Below are 23,265 nucleotides of genomic sequence, written 5' to 3'. Positions count from 1 at the left end.
TTATTTGATAACTTGAAAAACATCGTGATTTTTAATAATAAACGCTAAGGGTTAATATTGGCGAATGCACACAAGCACAACAACAAAATATTATAATCATCCTGGCCTCGTTGGTATTGTGGTTAGCATATTCGTCAGCATACCACGAGGGTCTGGGTTTGGAAGTTGGCGGTGATTTGACCCCCGTGGCTCAGAGAGCAAGTTAAGCTATAGGTCCAGCGCTTGAATTATTTAAGGTCGTACCGTATCTGCCGTCCCATAGGACTATTAGAGTGCGTGAACAGAGACTGCAACTGTGTTTGCGCACACACTTATGCACTGCAATATAAAGTAGTTGGAAAATCTCTCTGGAGATTCACCACCATGGCCGATACCGGTCAGGGAAACTGTTATTTTGGTTTTGAATTGATTAAATTCTCAATATTTAATCAATCATCATCGCTGATGGTTAAATTCGCGAAACTAAGATGGATCAAGTAGGTATAGCATAGGCAGGTAACTAAGCAATAAAGGAGCGAAGATAAAAATCGTCTGGAAAGCAGGGATGGTAAGAAAGGAAAAAATATGGAGTCAAAATGAATAAACCTGCGTGAAATCGAGGTCTTCAATGTCGAGGATAGCGTCGCCCACGTAAATCGCGCCCTCAGCACTCGCGGAGTACAGAGACACCAAATTTTTTACTTTACGACCGAAAATTAGAATATCCGCGAATAGAGGGCAGTTTTCACGGGTATATCAGCATGAGAATTTTGCAGGCTTTGACATATTTGACATACTTGCGTCGCATTTGGCAATAATTACGATCGCCTAGAAGTGCTCATATTATTACTATTTCTCAGTAGTAGAAAAAGTTATACTAGGATAATATTAGTCCAACTGTAATTGTTTCGGAGTATTATGTATTTTAAGAAGGCCTACTCCATAAGGACTTTGGATTTGACCTCAAGTTTAATGTTTCTAATGACTCTAATACCGGTTCGAACATACAAGAAACTCAGCAGTTATTTTTTTGCAATGTCAACATTTGCAATATTAAGGTTGCGGGAGATGATAGCCGAGCTGTGTTCCAAGCTACCTTGTCATTAAGAAATGTATCACTTGTATAGCAACCACGATCTAAAAGATAAATAATGAGCGTGGTTTGTAAAATCAGTACAAATAACGATGTTTTTACAATTTGGTACGCTGAGTGACTAACTTATAAAAATATAAATAAAAAATACCTGTAATTGTCTTCGGATAGGCGGTCATCGTCGTCTGTAGCAATGAACTGAACACAAAGGGCGCAATCTCCTTTGACGCTCTGGAGCGCCTGAACTGCTTCTTTATGACAAGCCTGCAGGTTCCAAATACGAAAATGGGTCAAAAATATTGTTATCAATGTGAAAATTTAATATAGACCCTATTTACTATCAGATTATTCAGAGCCTCGAGTATGTTTAACTAGAAATAAAAAAGTCAAATGCGTGACATAGATCCAAACACTTAAGGTTCCGTAAATAGTAAAGAAACATTAATTCTAGTTTATAAAAACGAAAATAATACTCCTTTCGTTTTTTACGTCATAACTAACTTTGTTTACAAACTATTATTGATTTCTATTAGTTTAGGTTGCCATAGTTGGCTTGACTTTATTTAAAATAAGTTGCGTAACGTCGGAATACTTACACAGTGTTTTGTCGCACTTCAACTTGCTGCATGTTTTAAATGTAAATACTGGAACGCGTTTAGTAAAACGTCGTTAGAGGGAAATACAATAGATTAAAAATGAATAACCTGCGTGAGGTCGAGGTCATTAATGGCGAGGATAGCGTCGCCCACGTAAAGGGCGCCCGTCAACGCAGCCGGCCCGCCCGCCTCCAGCTCCGAGATGAGAATAGGTACGCCGTGTTCACGACCTCCCTGGGTAAAGATTATTAAAAATATTTAGAAAAACGGTGATTCTCCTCATGAACGAATTTCCTCACGCCTTTCCTTCATTTGACGGCCGATTGGCGCAGTGGGCAGCGACCCTGCTTTCTGAGTCAAAGGCCGTGGGTTGGATTCCCACAACTGGAAAATGTTTGTGTGATGAAAAGGAATGTTTTTCAGTGTCTGGGTGTTTATATGTATTTTATCAGTATTTATGTATATTAATTCATTGGAAATATATTCATCAGTCATCTTAGCACCCATACCACAGGCTACGCTTGCTTTGGGGCTAGATGGCGGTGTGTGTATTATGGTAGTATATTTATTTATCTATCTCCTAAAGTTATTTTATTCATCATCATCAACAACCTATTACAATTTATAAGTACAGTCAGTGTATAGTACAGTCAGGATAAGTATGAAATAGTTATTTTATGGCTATATGTATATATGCACCACCTTACTATTTTCTGTATTTTTTATCTTCGCCATTTGTTGCTTGAAAGAAATCGCTATGAAGCGATAAGGCCGCCAATTGTATACGTTGTTTTGTTATACTTTTCTTTTTTTATGTACATTTTGTGGTGTGCAATAAAAGTATATTCATTAATTCATTGAAATTGTATTGTTTTAGTTGTAATATTTTAATTTTTCTTTGTTTTAGTCTTTTTGTAGCAAACCGGAGGTGGGCGTTCATAGCTGCACAGTATCTAACTAACACAGTTGTTACCGTTCCTTAGATTATAAGAATCCATTGTAAATGAGACACAATAAAGACAATTATTATTATTATTATTCATTCATACAGTCCACTTCTGGACTAAAGGCCTCTCCCAACTGGAGGATTTGCCCATAATCACCACACTGGACAGGCGGGTAGGTGATTGCAGTAGATGGTACAGATGCACAGATAACGCTGCTGCCCGTTCTTTTTTATATTCCCATAGTCACCTCTAACGACACCCGCGGGAAGAACTGAAACTGGGTGGTTGAAACTATATTCTGATCTGCCGTCACCATACGTCACAAGTTATGTTCTTAATTGTGTGTGAATTAAGATAAAACAAGACGTATAAAAAAATTAAATTTATACGTAATCCAATTATTAAAAACTTAAAAAAAAAAGCCACATCACATACTTAATGGTCATGTTACAATCTTAAGTTCTTCTAACGCGTACGTAGAGATGCCGGCAATTCCGATCAAGACCGGTGGATGGATGTAGATGGTTTATATCCGTGGGCCGTAAATACCGCACGGCCATTCGAGTTCCTTTTGCAGAGACTTTTCCAATCTTATGTGCTGCGGTTTTCTATTTGTGTGAAGGTCACACAAATTCACTGTTCTTCTTTTGATTCTTCCCTATTTTGGGACTAGAGATCGAGGGGGAGGAATTTGTCACAATCATAACAGGAAATCATTAGAATTTATAGTTACGGTGACAGAGATGCCGAGGCCAAGGTGCGGGGAGCGGCGCACGCGCACGGTGCGCGGGGCGGGCGGCGCACGCGTCGTGTGCAAGGGGCGAGGAGCGCGCGGTGCTAGACCACGGCACACGCGCACCAGAGTTTTGTGCCGCTGCAGGAGGATCTCTGCTTCCACCTAATACAAAAATGCTTGACTTGAGATCCTGAATATTGTAGAAAAAATATAATATATTTTTTATCAATAGCATTTGACGGACCGCGCAGATGGCCAACAAAATAAGTGAGAAGCCATTGCCTATTAACGGAGACACTTTGCAGTGTATGCTAGAAACAAGTCCAACAAGGAGGCGCTCTGTGTACCTACATCAAAATAAGGTGCAGTTGTTAAACCTCATGTTCCAGTAATTACACCGGAACATAGGAATGCTGCTGGGCGGCAGAAGAAAGAAGAAAGCATGGCGGTAGTTTATCGGATGAGCTTACCAAATAACATTTTACGTAAAGTTTTATAATCTAATTATACTTTAATGAGATTTTTCAATTAACTTATTAATCCCACGACTTAATAAAATTTATTCATAATATGAGATGATAATTGATCGATTACCATGTTCCTTTCTACAAAACCGCGGACTAATCGAAGAAACATCGAGTCTGTAAATGCGAACCGCGGCTAAAGAAACTCACGACAGGCATTGAGGAAAATTATGTACCTAAAGAGTGCCAAGTAAGCACGTAGTGTTTGTATCCTCTCTGGTCAGCGCAACATAGTTTAGAATTCAAAGGATATATTGCTATACCCGACATTCAGCGTGTATCTACTGCGACGATAAGAAGCACATCACATCCGTCATATCTGCGCCATAATTACAAAATGAACATGTTGCGCGAGTTTTCTGCTGTCATCATAACGAGCCTTAGGGCAGAACCAAGACGTAACTACGTCACTTGCATGTCAGAATACACGCGCTAAAAGTAGTAGGTAGTCTGTTATTTTAAATAATTACCACTTACCTGAGCCCAGAGAGAATCTCTCAGTTCTGCGCGCATATCACTTCCTAATAGCTGTAATTGTTGTATTCTTCCGGCGAGTTCTTTATCTAGGTACTTTGTCGCTAATCTGTGACAATATAAAAAATATTGAATTTAATTTCGACATTTATTCATTATAAGATACTTGCATTATTCTTTCTCAATCTAGTATCATCCTCTTAAAGTATCTACATTACCCAATAGCGATAGAACCGACCTTTAGAGACATACATATATTTATGTATTTTGCATGTGATTTTGCTTCCTGAAGTTTTTATCACACACACACTCGTTTTTCTCGCACTGGTACTGTTTTTCGTGACTGGTAGAAAATATTTTAACATTAAGTACGTCTTTTGTAAACCTGTTTTTTTTTGTTGGTTGTGCAATAAAGTGAATAAAAAGAATAAGTTCAATAATCGGCACCTGACGGAAGGATACCCGTGCCCTATAGTAGGCCGGTAATGGGTTGATATGACGATGATAATTTGATGACACCTTGTTTCTTGTATTAGTAAGCTGTATACAGCCTGTACCTTGCTCCAAAAAGCTCGGAGTGCAGCACAAGTACAGTTTCCCTAAGTGCAACATTTTCTCGAGCGAGCTGCGCGGCCTCCGCACGTGCACGCGCCGCATCAGGCACGTTGCCCGCCACATCTCCGCCATCCTGGCACCCACCTGACACGATATAAAGGCGGTTAAATTACAATTTCACTCAAAATAAATTTGTAAATATACAGTTTTGTCTACCTTCCGTAGCGGTAAGCGTTCATCACAAGGGAAAATTGTAATTTATAATTTTAGAATTTTCTCGGTCTGCTCTGGTGGTGGGCTAGTTAGTAGTTACCACCCTACCAGTGGCGTGCACAGGAATTTAGACCAGGGTAAGCATAAAGAAGTAAAATGGCATAAAATGGAAAAATCCTCTTCCCTAGCCAGTTATTTGAAAATATTAGGTGCATGTATGAAGTGCACGCCACTGCACCCTACCGACAGAGACGCTTTTGCTACCGTCTTAGACTGCATCATACCATAGGTACCATTAGATAATCTCACCTAAAGTAGTTTAAGTAGGCATAAGATTTTGACATTCATCGTTTTTAATCTATTTTATCTATATTTTTATCTTTAGTAAAATGAAGCGAAATTAAACTGAGTATAATTGCTTACCTTTACCTGCGGCCCGAGCCTGCACTAATTCCGCCCTCATATCTACAAGCTCCGCCTGAAAAAAAAGGAAACATGAAACTATGCTGTTAAGCCACAAAAAGAACCATAATCTGGCAGAATTCAATGCCATAATACCCTGCCAATATGCCCTTCCTATTTAGACAATGAATGTTATCGTAAAATGAAATCAATGGCGGTGTAAATCCGAATTAAGGGGGACAGATGCTTAAAAATCTGTCTGCGCACGCGTGTATACCTACATAAATTTGACCTCTCGTATTTCGTATAGACTCAAATGCGTCGACCGCCCCCATTGATTAAGGCAAATCACAAATCTATTGCTTTAGCACCCCCCGATGAGATATTTTATTACATCGGCCCATTTATTATCGTTAAGCAGGCGTGATGTATTGAAAGAAATGTCATGACGAAATGCTAAACGTGCGGGCGATACTTAGATGATGTTTATCATGTAGTGGCCTCGAATATAACATACGTTTTTCCATAGGAAATAAATTATGAGAACCAAGGGTAGGACTGGAGTGCGGATTTTCCAGAAAATACTTATTCGTTCTTCTTATCCCGCACCTAACGTTAAACCAGGTGGCTTGTAAAAATGCATTACTACTACTAGTCCAAACTTTATTTTCCTTTAGTTTCATATAACAGTACCTACCCTTAGTGTGGTTTCATTTTATCTAACGCCACATACCCGTTAGCGTAAATCTGTAATTAAATATGGCGGGCCAAATGTCAGAATTCAACAACTCCGTAAAGAGATATTAACGTTATTCAAAAATAAATAAACATGTTAGGTACACTAAGAGGGCTCTATATCTCTATATAAAGAAGGTCGCAAACAAATCAACCTGTAAATGCTTTTATCATGTTTTTACAAGTTAGAAAATATACATACCTTCACTTTAAACTTGGGAAATGAATGTTATACCAACTAAGAAGTTAATATTTTTTACCCTAGAATTTTAGATTTCGCGAATAAATATGCAACTACGATTGCATTGCATGATGCATTGATAGAAAATGTTTTTTTTTTCGGTCACTCCGTAAAACTTTGGAGTGTAGGTAAAGGCGTTATGTTAAGTGATTGGGAGAAAAATGTTATGGATAGATCATTGAAAGAAAATGTTATAGTCTAAAATCCGGGTAATTTGCTGTACTTTGAAGCGTTCCTTTATCTGTGTCTGAAACTTTTCATGTGATCTATAGGTATGCTATTTATTTCAGAATAAACCCATTTGGAACAAAAATTTTGCAAATCCACCTAATTAATAACCACCTTCTTTTGAAGTCTGTTAAAAAACAAGGTTGAACTTTAATTATAATATAAATAGGTAACTATTGAGGAAACCGATACAGTGTGTCAACCTTATTCAACGATACGTCGCGCGTCGCGTCGTCGCGTCGTCGAATAAGGCACGGAAGCTACAAAGTTATCGTTTATGATAATGTAACTCACGAAGTATTAATGTACTTTATATAATAGCTACTTAAAACTACTTTCAGCTGACTCCAAAAAGGACGTTAGCAATTCAAAGTAAGCAGGTATTTTTATAAATTTTAAGTGGTAGAGCTAAGTAGTTAATCCCTAAGTTTTATAATAATCTAATCAGATATGCGGACGTCATAAAATCACTGCAAACATAACAATTGTTAAGTAATAGAATTAATACTTTTAACCATTGGTAAGTACACAAAAGTTAGTTTGGTTGTAAAAGTAAATTCAATTGTAGGTTAACGAGCTTCTTACGTCTCAATCTCCGTAGAATCTGTCTTCCAAACCAGTGATAGAGTCGATACAGACGGATATACTCACTTTTAAATTTGAACGAACGTGCATTCTTTCGCGAACCAAAGTTTATTTTGCGAGCACAACATTAAGAATTCGGTTTTACTACCTACTTATTCATTTGTCTTGTTTGTGAACCAAATATATGTTTGAGTGACAAACGCTTTCGCGAATGTTATCTAAGAATGAATATCCCGTCGAGTTCAGTCCATAATGCAAATTGTTTGACTGAGTATAATATGGGATAAGTAACTAATGCAATCACTATGTATTGTTACGTTACCTATCCCTAAAAATAAACTACTTAAATACATACTACATAAATTAAATATGTAATTTCACGATACCTCTAACTAAAAATAAACAAAACTTAAGTTTCATTGAAATAACAATAGCAAAATAAGCCAGTGCGTGTCCTATCGGAAGTTTTGCCATTATAATTAAAGCAGGTATATCGTTTCTTGTGATGTACCTATTTTGAGTACCAGTGAAACAAATTAACAAAGTGTTTCTATTTACTGTTGTTGTTTAGGTCCACAGCTGCTAGATTAATAAAAAGTATTATCACGAACGATTGGTACGAATACACTGGGAAAGTGGTAAAATGTAATAGCTTCTAAAATATATTTACTGATTGCGCCGCCAACTAATTTTCAACTTTAATAGCTTACATTGGACAACTTTGTGATCTATGATCTATCAGAATTTGTCTCATAATATATTCCTATTATTGATTCAAAAATGTATAATTTGCGCAGCAGCTTTTCTAAAATAATAACAAAATGGCTTTTTGTAGATTGAATCGCGATTAAATACATGAGTAGAATTTTTCTTTTACCAAATACTCCAAATAGGTATTCATCATCATGACATCAACCCATTACCGGCTTTTCATGGCACGGGTATCCTCTCATAATGAGAAGGGCTTAAAGCTGTAGTCCCTTTGCGGATTGGTGGATTCATAACACCTTTGGGAAAATTATGGAGAACTCTCAGGAATGCAGGTTTTTTCACGATGTTTTCTTTGCCGAAGCAAGTAGTATTTTAATTGATTAAACAGCCCATAACTTAGAAAAGTAAGAGGTGTGTGCTGAGGTTCCAACTCGGCCCCGAAAGTAAAGTCCTACACACTGGGCTATCGCCGCTTCCAGGTAAATAGATATTTATTAAATAATCAATTTGTGAATGTATAACATCTATGTACTTGCATGGCGATAATAGTTTCATAAATTGCAAGATACACCATAAAACAGAATTATGCGAAGCGCGTCCATTGTTAAAGACCGTCATATTCAATAAATACAACCTACGCCGATTTTAAGATCATTATCGCCTTACGTCGAGTGGGCGTATGTTTTAACGGTCAATTGTGAATATTATAACAAGAGGAAGGCATTTCGACAAGAATTTTTCAATAGATATATTGTAATAGCATTATCTGAATGAACAGTTAAGTTTCTTTACAAGACAATGCTATTCATTAAGCTAAAGGCGAAAGATAGGGGGGCCTTGCTATGGCATTGATTCCATTCTGAATCTACTAATTTCTTAAGAGGTTTCTTATAATACTTCTGCGTATGTTAGTTTGTTTGCTTGTCTATTTAAATTTCCTTTCGCAATCCTTTTAACTACATAAGTACCATTATGAAATTTTGCATACTTGTTTGGGCTACAGAAAAGAACATCCAAGAAAAGAGAACGGTTCATGGTGGAACGATAGATAATACGCGGTTAGCAACAAGAGGCAAACCGCGGGTAAAAGCTAGTGCGCGTTTAGTTAAAATTGTCTATCCACATTCCTCTCACAATTTAAGCACTGATGTCTGATAGCAGCTAACGATTCCAAGATTGATTCACAACATTCTGTTATCACATCATGCATCTCTGAGTTCCGAGATACACAGTTGATTAGCTTCGAACTCGCACGTGCCACCACTTGGTATCCACACATGAATCCACTATTTTATTCATGACCACTAACAACAATAAATCTTTTCTTTATATGTCGACACTCTTATTCGGCAAGAGTTGAAATTTGACGCTTATTTTAAAGCAGCGCGCATTTAGAAAAAACAATTACACAGTGACCACACATGTTGATAGCATTTTTATCTATTAGAAATTATTTTCAGTGTAAGAAAGAATCCTAACCTCTAAATTTATTTACCTACATACAAACTTAAACATATGGTTCAGACAGCGACACGGGCGTTTTGTTTGTGCTTATGAATACAATGCTGCTTCGTCCTTCATTTACATGTGTTCACAGTCCACCGCACCGGGACACGATTTTCCTAAACCATTTCACCTATTGTCACTCAGTATGCAAACAGAGCTCTACGCGCTAACTGTTCCTAGACATTTTAAGGGCAGCAGAGGTTAATTGCTTGCAAGTATTTTTGACTGAACTGGCTGGTTTAAGAGCCGCTTATGACGCGCGTGATGAATATTTAATAGCATGCCCTAATAGGTCTTAAAGAACTAAACGGCGCGGTGCGTTTAACATGTTGGTAGCAATCAAAGGACGTACAAAAGATTCGTGAACAAATTATAGCAGTTATGGACACGCAGCGACACGGCGCCTCTTAATAATCTAGGGCAAAAAAAAAAACATTCAGCGTCAAGCGCTAATTCAATTCTCAAAGTGATCCTGCATATTTTCTTACTTGATATTATAGGTAGGAAAAAAAAGTTGCTCACACTCGACTGTTTTCTATTCCGTGACTGTCGTTGTTTGGATTATATAATTTAATGTATGGGCTTTATCCAAATGGATGAAGCTTGAACACTATCAAAAAAGACGATCCAGGAACCATATAAGTTCATATTTTAACATATCTGTCTCGCACTTACAGCATTTTTATACCCCCAACGAGGTAGGTAAACGACATCAAACGCGTCGCTGAGAACCGATGCAACCAAATAGTGGCGTGCACTTCATACATGCACAAAAGCACTGCTTACCCTAAAATAACTCTTAAAGGAAGAGGATTTTGCTGTTTTATGCAATTTTCCTACTGTATGCATACCTTGGTAAGAAACCCACTGCACATCACTGCAATCAAGCCGTCCAGGACCGTGGATTATATAACTCTCAACAAAACATCTATGTCCAGCAGTGGACGTGAATCGGTTGAGGTGGTGATGATGATTGACAAACCTATACAATTACGGTGAATATACGCATACCTTCTTCTCATATTGAGCTTCAATTCATTTCCGTGGTAGCCTTAGAGTTACCTACTGTCGTGTCATACCTGCATCGCACAATCGACTGTTATGCAACATTCTGAAGATATATTTAACACGCATAACTTGCATCGGCATCTTCGATCAGACATTTATAAAAATGAAATTGATGCGTTATCTTAAAATTCAATTTTATATCTGAAGCTACATATAACAATCTATTTGAAAGTACCTTAAATGTATTCTTAAGATGCAATGAGGACAAACAATGGAAAGGCGTGTGAGGAACAGCGCCACCCAATCGTCTAACGGATTTCATCTCGACAAGGCTAAAATCACAGCGGGGGCTCATTTGCCTGACACTGTCTTATCCATTATTGAAAACAGCCGCTTTTCAACTCAACTAGAGGCAGGATGCGAGTAAAACGTTCAGAGATAACAATATACATATATATTGTTTTGTTACCTAAATCATGTATAGCATTTTGTTAAACCAGTGACACTTTATGCTCGTTGTAGGCATAACAATGTCGTGATTTTCACGACATGCAACGAAGTAAGTTAAATAATGAGCACGTACATAAGAGAAAACGCATGCATAACAAATTTTCCCTATTCAAATATTGTTTGTTTATAAGATTCCGTACCCGAAAGTGCCAACTGAACCTATTACCTATTAAGCCTCCGGTGTCTTCCATTTGTTCGTCTGTCTATCATCAGGCTATGTCACTACCGGGGTTTCTACATATTGTGTATTTTTTATTGTAGTAAATACAAAAATAATGAAATAAAATAAAGGTTAGATATGCCCCTGGTCATAAAGCGGAGAACCGATGGTCATTGCGGTCCGAAGGTGCTTTGCAATGCGGGGTCGCCAAAACCGGAAACAGTTTTGGTAGAGCCCCCCACATGGTGTACCGACGACATAAAACAGGTCGCATGCAGTCGCTGGAGACAAGCGGCACAAAATCGTAGTTAGTGGAAATCCCTCGAAAAACACCTGTCTCACCACACCATGTCTCTAGCATTGGACTGCCTGTGGTTGAGATGATTATGATGATTTGATAAGCAACCCTCCCAGTAGCTCATTTACTCTCCGCTGCCTATCGAAAAATATGTATAGGTTTAACCCTCGTGAACTAATAGATCGTTACAGTAATGTTATATTTGCCACCATGCTATTGTGGCTTAACTAGGATAGTTGATAATATTTTCTTTCTACCTACTGTAATCTACATAATTAAGGCACTCATTGTTACCAAAAAAAAAAAAAACCGCGAGAAAATAAATCATTTATAACGTTTTTACGAGTATGTATCGCCAATAGTTTTCTCAGCGCGCACCAAATATGGAAATTTATAGGCAATATATTGTTACTTTGGAGTTAAATTATTACAGTTTTCTTAAGGATCTCGAAGTTTTTAAAATAACTTATAGTCTATGTTACTTATATGATAATTTCATTTTCTATTGTTAATGATACGCCAATTATCATGTGCTTTATTGACTACAGTAAAGCCTTCGATTGCGTTGATTGGAGCTGTTTATGGAGAGTGCTTACAGAATTAGGAGTGCCAGAACATCTAATAGCGCTGCTCAAAAATCTTTATTGCAGCAGTGAAGGAGTTGTAAGGATAGATGAGATTACCTCTAAACCCTTCAAATTCCGTAAAGGAGTTAGGCAAGGCTGTGTGCTTTCTCCCATTCTGTTCAATATCTACGGGGAATATATTATGAAGCGAACTCTCAAAGGATGGGATGGTGGTGTCAGTATAGGTGGAGTAAAGTTGACCAACTTACGGTACGCTGATGACACAACTCTCCTAGCAGCATCTGAGACGACGTCTCTACTGGACAGGATGGAGCGAATAAGCAATGCCATGGGTCTTTTCATAAATAGATCCAAAACTAAAGCTATGGTGGTAGATCGTGCAGGAAGGTTGGAGCTCACTGGCTCGCTAAATCTCGAAATCGTGGAGAACTTTATTTACCTGGGTTCCAATATTAGTGCCACTGGTTCTGGTGAAACTGAAGTTCGAAGGCGAATCGGATTGGCCAAAAGCGCAATGTCACAAATACATAGGACTTGGAAAGACAGGAATATCTCAATCAAGACAAAAGTGCGTCTGGTCCGCGCACTTATTTTTCCTATATTTACGCTGATAGACAGACGCTTTTGAGATGTGGTGCTGGAGGAGAATGTTGCGAATCCCGTGGACGGCACGCAGGACCAACGCATCGATTTTGAGACAGCTTAAAATTACAAGAAGGCTATCGACCACCTGTCTTAAGAGGATTCTCGAGTACTTCGGTCACATTGCCAGAAGAGATGGAGACAATCTTGAAAAGATAGTGGTCACTGGCAAAGTGGAAGGAAAGAGACCTCGAGGACGTAGCCCGATTCGTTGGTCGGATCAAATCCGCACTGCTCTCGACACCAAAGTGCATACGGCTTTAAACGTTGCTCAAAGCCGAGTCAAATGGCACAAAATCGTCCAAAAAGTTGTAAGTGGACCTTCCACCCCTTGGTCACGACCCTCAGCAATGAGGAACACGACGGAGAGAGAGAGAGAGATTGTTAATGAAGTTCTATTGCACTCCAATACGAATGCCCTATCAAATTACAAAACACAAGCGTACAAAAAATATTTCCTCTTTATAATATTACTATAGATATAGATTCAACGGCTAAACTCGAGACTGAATAAGTAGGTACATTGCACATCCGACCCGTTTAATGTTTACCTTTATACATTAACACCTATCAGCAAGATAGTTGCAATTAACGAAGAACTCCAAATTATATCAACAGGACCTACATGTAAGACTAAACATCCCAAGTGATGACACCAAAGACTCCAGCTTATTAACTAGCTGAAACGATTTTGTAGAAAGGATTGAACCGTTGGTTGTTTATTTTATTTACATATTTATTATAATCACCCATTCTCTGCATGCTAGAAAAGCGACTTCACACCGGAAAGCGTAGAGGGGAGATACCTTTGATCAGCCGTTTTTTGGAACCAGCGGTCTCCCCCGACTTCGTCATCTAGAACTTTTTAAGAGGAACAATTCCTTAAACCTTACATTGTTTTGGCGAAGCTCCCAAAGCCTCTTTTTTTCTCCCGTTTTGCAACATTTTTCATTGATGCTTCGCTCCTATTGGTTGTTGCTAAAGCTGGAATGTTATAATAGTGATTTTTCCAATTTGAGCGTGTAGTTCCTGAAATTATCTATCTGACAAACAAATTCTTCAGCTTTATTATATGATTATAGATAAAAATGTTCAGAAAACAATTCAATAAAATCTTCAAAAAGATCACTAAATATACCTAATAACGTTCTTAATAATATTATTATTTTGCTTGCGTTGAGCAAGCAAGCAGTGCCGCAAAATGCAAATGCCGACGTCACGATGTCTGCCTTACCGACGCGACGCGGTCGAACGTTTCTAAGAATCCTGTACTTGTGATGCATGCACTGGCCACTGCATGACGGCATGCAAAAGTAATGCATTCCAATAAAAGTCCCCTATCAAATTACAAAACACAAATTCTAGTTAAACTATCGTGTAACTAATTACAGCAATGATGTATAAACACAAAATTTTTGAGCAATATGTTATACTATCAGTATAACCTGCGAGTTGGTCCTATTAGATTTTTCTTCTCGTTTCCCGCGTAACTTGCGAAATGTTTCGTTTTCCTTCTATCTTACTGAAAAAGTAAAACGAAATATTTTCACTATTGCCCGTAGTAAAATTAGGCTACATTAGTCCTTGCAAAGCCTGCCTATAAAAGTCCAATCAAAATCGGTTAAGCCTCTCCGAAGCTTCGCCATGAAAAGCAGACAAAGTATAAATGAGGCAGCCTTTTCAAACTCATAGGCGGACACTGCTGTTTAATTAAAAACTGAATATCACATAAGCAGGCGGGTCATCTTTAATAAGTGATTTCCACCATCCAATAAAACTGCGTTAAGTTGCGTAGTTTGAAAGATTTAATTTATCTTCCGATGGAGAGACAAATTAGAAACAGCGATGGGAGATGGTTCTCATATTTTACTTTTATTTGCAAGCCCAACTGAAACAATCTAATAAACTTAAAGGGTAGTGGAAACATGTGGTAAGTTTTTTATAATGTGCTTAATATGAACGCTAACAGAAACACCATCCATAAACATCCATAAAAATAAAGAGGAAAGCTATTATACCTAATTAACGGTATTAACGACATTCTAACTTAAGACTTATAAGTTAGAATGTCGTTAATACCGTTATAGCTAGACATAGGCATTTACTATTTACCTACATATACAAAGGTTTATGTAAAAGTTAGTTCCATAATCACCCTGGTGATTCCCGTTACGGAACATAGAATTATGATTAACATACATAGATGTTAATTATATTGAATTTTCTCTAGCATACCGAAGGCACAAATAAATAGCAGCTACAAATTGTATGGAGATGGAGAAGGAATCGACGTTTAACGAGGTCCACCTACTGTTTATCCTACTGCATATTTGCTAAAGCCTAACTATTAACATAACTACATCCTGGTCGAGTTGATCAGGTGTTTTGATTTATTGAGATGAATATATCCATTCGCTACTAGCAATATTTAATGCGTGCTAATTTGAGATATTTGTTAGAGAAATCCTATAAATTTTCTCGGAAATAAATACCCACATCCTATGGTTTTGTAGGCGTTCCAGTGAGCAGTAAAATAAATTGGCATAGGGAGCGAACTAAACTCGGCCAGTGAGCCGACTTTATACTCAATTCAAAACACATAAAATTACGCGCAGTCGTATTGGAAACCGTCGAATAATTATGTGCACGAAATACAATATGCCGTTCCGATATGAAAATAACTTAGCGATGACTTCGTTGAGGTCAATTCGAGTAAGGTTCTCATTAACAATTTCGGCGACGCGCAACGCCCCGTGTGAGCAATGTTTAATGAGCACAACGCAGACAAAAGTGATGTTTCATAAACAGGTTTGCGTGTCTGGATCGGTGTTTGCGGTCGCAATGTCCGAGGATGTAGGTATACACTCGAGCGGATCACAAAGTGGACCGCGCGTCTTCCTGCCCGTATACTTTGTTCCCTGGTCAACCTCGTGAGATTAGAAATACCGCACGCACGCACTATATTGAATTGTAAGTATCAAATAACGACACAGTAGGCGATCTGAGAAAATAAAACGTGACGTTTCGTTTTTTTGGTAAATAAGAGTGAAGTTAATAATCAACGAATTATTAGCGAGAATGACGTGATCTCATTTAAAAAATCTTGAATATCTTACTGTGTTAATATTTTCAGATTTTACTTTACCGTCACGTTCTTACGCGGTGGTGGCACAGACAATCAATGTTAATGTATAGATGAGTAGCCATGAAAATGAGAGAAGGTAAAAAATAACTAAGATTAAGGGTTTAAATATTATAGCAAGCAGATCAACCTTGTTTTGGTCCAACGACAGCTGCACTAAACCAGAAACACGCAATTTTTTCATTCTGTATTTGTAAATTAATTATATGTATTTATATATAACTACAGCGACGAAGGGTAGCCAACTACTGCGTTGAACGTTTGCTGTATCAAAAAACCGGTTTGTTAACATACTGTATAAGAATTTTATTAAACTGCGTTCAGTGTAAAATCAATTATGACGGTATTAAGATATCCTAATAACTTTGGATGAGGTTGTACTGGTGTAGACACATACCTATGTCATAAAAATGTGAACTTATGTGATTCAAGTAAACAGTATTACATTCATGGAGTAATTCGACTCTAAAGTCAAGATTATGTCTAATATTGCATCCATAACACATCAGTTTAAAAATTAATAAGTTGATTTTACTAAGTACAACATGTCAAATTGCCAAGCTTTAATATTGTAAACAGGAGTTAACATTTTATCTTATCGAATCTATATTCTACAAAACACTATCAAACTTAGAATTAAATTATGACTTATTTATCTATCAATAATTATGATAGAAACAGAACATTTAAAATCTCAATAAAAAAGTGGAGCTCATTACAGAAGCAATTATGTACAACCAGCACGACAATCAAGCTTTCATAAGTAGACTCCCAGTTTAAAGCTGTTAATCTTATTGACTGTAATTCTAAAAAACAAAGCCGAATGTAAAATTAAATTATCATTCATGTATCTATCTTAAATTTGGATAGAAACAGTATAATAAAAACTAAATAATGTAGTAACTAACACGTTAATCTTATTGACTGCCGCTACATTTTACAAATTACCACCAAATTTATAATTTAGTTAACATCTCTCTATAATTTGGATAGAAACATAATAATAAAAAGCTCAATAAACTAGTGAATCTCATTACAGAAGCAATAATGTGGAACAAACACGTCAATCAAGGCGATAATAGTGCGGATGTACACTGCAGGGGCAGGGCAAAGGAAAGCTTCGCTCGTGTTTCTCTTTTTCTACCGGCATTGTCCGGCCGGGGCGATTGATTTACTACTTGTCACGATAATTTATGAAACAGCGTTATGCCGCTAAGTTCCGATAGTAAAATTTTGCATAATAATGTTATTTACGAAGCTGTCCATCATGTCAGTGGTTGAAATAAACAAGCTTGCAACATGATGATGATACCGGCTATCGTTTAGCTTGCATCTATTACACATTATATATTTTATATAGGTGCAAGTTTATGAAACTAGCAGTTACGCGCGATCACGTTTGTTCAAGTTTTTGGAAAATCCGGCGGGAACTATACGGGCTACAAAGTATCCTGTGTGTTCTCCCCAGGAGCAAGTAATCTCTATGCAAGATTTTATCAAGATAAGTTTTGCCTTTAAAGTCGTCAATAGGTAATAACGTTTATGTTTTTAAATCAAACGTATAAAGGGTTCCCAGCTGCATTTCCGGGATAAAAATTAAGTATTCTATGTACGTCGCTAAATTGCCACTTATAGCCATGCCAGTTTTCATCAAGATCGATGCACTTACTGAGCCGAACAAAGAAAACATGCCAAAAGTTCCGACGTATATTGTACCGTAAAATTCCTCGATTTTATATCGCACGTCAGCCATCTACTTAAAGGTTTCAACAAGGATGGCATAAGAGCAATTTATGTTATTTAAATACGAATAGTATTTAACGAGTATCCACTACCAGGAATGAATCAATTACATGTTGCAGTCTAGTAATAATATAATTATGCTTTTGCGCGTCCACATCGCGTCGTCGTAAAGGATATGAATGTGTTCCTCACGTTGAGCTTGTTTGTGCAAAACCTGTCGCGATACCCTATCATCGCGATGCAAATGTGACGTCTCGACCGAACTCATCTTTGCAAACGATACCGGTTACCTATACGCACATATAAACCTTGGCCGGCTTACATCTTAACAGGCGACATTAAAGTCAATTTAGGTATGTATATAGGTATGACACATCGTCATACAATAAGAATTGAATGGTAATGTTTCAATATACCTATGTTACAATTTTAAATACGAAATAAATAGCTAAAGTTATATTAAAGATCGATGCTACGAAATTTATTAAACATTTCATTATTATTAAAGAAAGTTTCTAATGTGAGAGTACTTCAACGCGTTGACATAAGCCGGGAGTTACTGCCAATCATTAAAAAGAGAAAAGTCAAATATCTGGGCCACGTCCTGAGACATAAGCGATATCAACTGCTTCAGCTCACAATGATGGGCAAAGAAGAGGGCAAACGACGTGTTGGAAGATGGAAGAAGTCATGGTTGCGCAACATCCTGGCGCAAGACCGCGTGTAGTTCTCTGAGCAGACGGCCAACCTGCAGACTGGGAGAGGCACAAAAAGAGAGAGAGAGATGTGCTACAAACAAAATGACACATGTCTATCAATAAGCTTTGAAATAATGCATGAAAACTTGTATTTTCGACGCGAACCAATAAAGCGAAGTGCATTATCCGACAGGAAACGATGGTCTTAATGGGGTCCAAAAAAATCTTTTACATTATGATAGAAACAAATGTAAATTTAGAGTATACAATTTGATTAAAAAGTTATGCAGAAACGATACTAACGTTTAAGCATTCGCAATTGTCAACTCTATGCAAAGGTGATAATCTTTGCATTTGGTTTAGTCTATGTCTATCCCAACACGCATAATGCAAGGGATGCTTGATATTAGTGCGAAAGCAACGTGACTGAAGCGCTGCAAGTATAAATAATCAAATTATTGTCGTGAATACTTTTTTATTCGCGACAACTGTATAGGTTATGCCGTCATATTTATTTAAAACATATGTTTATTTATTGTTTCAGGAACCTTTCCTATTTAGAGTGATGCTCGAATAAATTATAGACAATTGTTCCTTAAAGTGTCATGGATATATTACATCTTTTCAGTATTTTTGATTTCATAGAAAACTTCTATACTTGCAACATCCAAGTCCCTTTCGATTTGGCATACCGACTTGCCTATTGCATCTTTATCGTTATACTTTGAAAGAAACTTTAAAGTAACATGAGAGTTAAAAGTATTGAAATAGAAAGTTCAGTATAAACAACATTTTGGTGTGCTTTATAGATTCCATGTTTGCATAACATAAAATATTACGTTATTATCTGAAGTATATTATGTGCTTTGTGGTCATTGAAATAGATGATTGTATAAGCGTTTTAAAGTCTCTCAACTCCAACGGCTCCAGCTCGCGCGACGGGTTTAAGCTAAAAAGCGCTCTCTGGAGGCTTGCGCCCAGAAGTGGGACGATAATAGGCTTAGTAAGTGCATATAAATACAAATCTACATAACATTTATTCGTAGCATTAGTGCTCAATAATGGAAATAGAGACACGATCAGGCATTTTATCCTTCGAATGACGTAATTACTAAGCAATTAGAATAACAAGCTGAATGTGATAGCGCAAGATTTACTAGAAACTCCTGACACTGCATAAAGATAACTTAGTTAATCGTGATTGTATGGGCACAAATATTTATCCAACTGATATAAATTACCGTTGTCAATTACATTCTAATCTATTAAACATTCATATAAAAGCTCAGTAGGTATCTGCTCTATGTGGTAACACTTAATATTATAGATATTAATTACATAAGGTGGAGGAAGATTATATTGATATTACGAGGAGGATTAGTTTCGGCTTATTAAGGTGGAGCTTAATAGGGATGTCTTGATCTTCATAAATTAATAATTTCCAAACAGCCTAGCAGCAGCTGGAGACAAAAAAGGCAGCTGAACCAGTAATTCTTACCACTTTTAAAATTGGAGTAAATGCTAAATAATTTAATAGTTTTATATTGGAGCTTCTATCCAATATAAAACGTTAGGCGTTACTTTGCGGAAATCTATGATATAATAGTTTTATGTTATGCACTTTTGACATTCGCGAATGTCAAAAATTTGGTTTTGTCTACACAGTTCAATTCTAACAAAATATTAAATTTAATAGAGATTCAAAAAGAACTTTTTTGTTTCATAACTACGAAACCAACCTAGAATAATACGATACGGAGCGAGGAGCTAGCATCATAACAACTAATAACATTTAACGTAAATTGATTTATCGTCCAATAGCTGCCCGCGAGTAACAAACACACTATGTCAAACTTTAGACTGACTAGGTCACATTCTTATGAACGTTCAGATACGAACGCGACGCGGCGATTATGTTATATCTTTTTTGCGAAATAAAGAACGTAACTTTAGTTTCTAACTTCTCGCTCGCCGCTCTAAAGAAGCTCGTTTGACACAATTTTCTCAAATGGATATAAAACACAAATGTGTTCATAACACACTGTTCATTCATGATATCCAGAGAAAGACCAAAAAAGTCATATTAAAGAAATAGTAAAATAAGTTGAGTGTGGATTCGCATATCGCAAATTAAAAGAAAAGGCCAAGAACACTATGGATTAAATTAACAAAAGCGAATATGCTGAATTAAATAGTGATGACATTGTTATTGTGTAAGAAGATTTAGACAGGTTGCTTAACCTACTTCTATACTGACTAACAAGCTCGCTTTATCATTAAGAGCCAAAAAGCTTTCATAGTCGATTTATTAGATATTTATTGGATATTTAAGTCAAACAGCAGGAAAATGGCAAATACTGCAATGTCGTGTCGTTTTATGCGGCACGTATAAATATCTTATATCTTTAAACGAGCAATTCAATATATCTCTATCCAATCCAATTATATATTGGATCTCGAAATCGGCTCCAACGATTTTCATGAAATTTAGTAAACAGTGGGTTTCGGGGGCGATAAATAGATCTAGCTAGGATTCATTTTTTGGAAATGTCACTTTCAGTAATAACCGATTTGGTGCAGACGAAGTTGCACGGGTCAGCTAGTGGGTTAATAAAAAGACCTTAAAAAGACCAGCGTGGTCCACTGTAGGCTACATAACAATTTACCATCAGATCTGATTGAAGTTAACCGCTAGGATTAAATGTTTAAAAAAATATACTTCGCTCCTCCAAACTTCCTAAAGAACATTGTTATGAATTAATTTACTTTTTCACTACCGATTTGATATCGAAACCCAGTTGTAAGCTACTTCGACAGACGAGGCCAATATCCCGGCCTCCCCCTAAAATTAATTGGCTCGTTACGCTTGAACGCGACTGAGATTCGACTCAGATTCCAAAAGTAAAATAAGAGCAAGTGTTGGTTGACATTTAATTCAATACAAGCTAACCCGCCCGGGCTTCTCGCGGGTGTAACCACCAGCACGTATTCCATTATTCTGTTTAGCGATCAGTTTGCGCTGTTGATTGTAAAAGTCTATGTTTGTTAAATTATTCCTGAAATAGACTTGGCTGACTTTATACTTAAGAACCTCATCTCAAAACCCAGCATTTTATGTACTTTTGTCTTACTTATGAATGTTCTTTATCTATAGGCGCCTAAACTTTACCTGTACCAGCCTAGAATATGGTCATTGGTACTAATCACAGGAGATCTATTGGAACACTTTAAAACAATCCGTCGGTACTTTTAAAAATATTAGACAGAGACGCTCTCGTAGCGGGCAGACTGAATTAAGCTTTCGCACACTCCTTGAATAAAATATGGTAGGTATCAATAAAATCCTTACTTATTTACTCATATTATAAAGTGTGTTTGTATATTTTTATGCCTTAACTAAGCAACCAATCAACTTGATTTTTGGCATAGAGTTAGTTGAAAGGTCGGAGAGGACTTTTCCTAGGGGATTCCTAGGGGAAGAAACGGTTCCTAGGGGATTTCTAAAAAACCGTAATAAACGCGGAAGAGGAACGCGGGCAACAGTTATTAAGTAACAAACGCGTTTCGCCTGTTGAAAGTTATACGAAACTAAAGTTAATTTTTATAGTCCGTAAAATACAACACGTTTCCTGAAATGAAGCCTCTATGAAATTATGTTACGTCAGTTTATTTATTTCACGGTATTATTTTTAATTGAAATGGGCTAGTAGGTAGGTTGTAGTCGTGGAGGATATTTAAATTAAAACAAGATCTAGTGGTTTTCCTTATAAATGAACATACCTAAATATATCTTACTACTAAAACCATATCATACTATAAATATAACATATTATAAATTCCTAAATTTCCCACAGCCGGGAATTGAACACAGAACACACGGCTGCGTCAGAGAGGTTCTGTTTTCTAATGTATTTAAAAGCTTAACAGTATCAAATGTTTGCTCACAATAAATATTTCATAAATAAAAAATTTCCTATCATAAATAAATATTATAACTTTCGCAGTCAGGTTTTCTTTACACAAATGACGAAATTGCTTGTTGCCAGGCATGACTCTAACATAGATGTAGAAACTATAGATACCTATGTACCTAATATTTATTTAGGTTTATTATAGGAACTCGTAAAGCAACGCCGCCAATGCCACGCGGTGTCGCAAATTATCTCGCGTGCTTCGAACGACCGACGACGCACCTGTTAGAGAAAATGACTTGGGTTCTTGATGGCAAAGTTGAATACGACACTCAATCGACAATATAGAAAGTTGATTTATATAACAGCTGAAAGTAACAACAGAGCCAATATTGATTGAGATGATCGATGATAATTTGAACGGTTATTAAATACGACACGGTCCGTGACGAGTGCGCATGATTCCACGAGTGCGTTATGAGTTGTGACATTATGACACACGACAGCATTTCACCATAAAGCTACTTCTAATACAAAGATTTCTTCTTTTCTCAATTAGCATCTAATCAAGGGACTCATTTAGTAGAATCCAACACACAATTTATGACTGCGGTCGGCGAACTTTCTCACGCGCTTCACATCCCAGATTCAGCGTACCGCACTACGCTTTATGGTCGCTACTTAGATTATGCTCTGTGATAGCTATCTGAATGTAATTCTAATGTTGGCAATAAATATACTTAATGAGCAGTATCCAGTGATCTGCGTCTAATGAAGATAATTCTTAAATAAATAATCAATCAATTCAAATAAAATTATGCGCAATAAAAAGTCCTAATCAGATCTACCTACCTGCAAAATAAAACAACTATAAAGTCACGCAAACCAAAAATTTTAGTCAAAAGATTAGTTAGGAATTGGGATACTGATATAAAACAGTTTGTCCGAGGTTTAGTTTACTAGTTGAGTCTGCGTATACTGTATATCTGCTTTCCTTTTAATGTTATTCCTATACCTACTTCATTTTTCAGGTCGCTTATG

At 36.9% G+C, this 23,265-nt stretch overlaps 1 protein-coding gene across 1 annotated transcript in view; it reads right to left on the bottom strand.

Moving 5' to 3' along the window:
- LOC120625854 overlaps window positions 1-23,265 on the bottom strand; it is a 56,276-nt gene that overhangs the window by 5,115 nt on the left and 27,896 nt on the right. Inside the window, exons 3-8 of the mRNA XM_039893098.1 lie at window positions 5,541-5,595; window positions 4,907-5,048; window positions 4,353-4,458; window positions 3,349-3,513; window positions 1,777-1,902; window positions 1,224-1,336 (exon numbers count right to left, since the gene is read on the bottom strand). Coding sequence (XP_039749032.1) covers window positions 1,224-1,336; window positions 1,777-1,902; window positions 3,349-3,513; window positions 4,353-4,458; window positions 4,907-5,048; window positions 5,541-5,595 — 707 coding nt within the window. The remainder of the gene's footprint in view (window positions 1-1,223; window positions 1,337-1,776; window positions 1,903-3,348; window positions 3,514-4,352; window positions 4,459-4,906; window positions 5,049-5,540; window positions 5,596-23,265) is intronic.

The sequence above is a fragment of the Pararge aegeria genome, chromosome 8, assembly GCF_905163445.1.
Source record: "Pararge aegeria chromosome 8, ilParAegt1.1, whole genome shotgun sequence".
NCBI classification, from domain to species: domain Eukaryota; kingdom Metazoa; phylum Arthropoda; class Insecta; order Lepidoptera; family Nymphalidae; genus Pararge; species Pararge aegeria.
The sequence above is the reverse complement of the archived record's forward strand: the minus strand, read 5'-3'. Positions and strand labels throughout refer to the sequence as shown.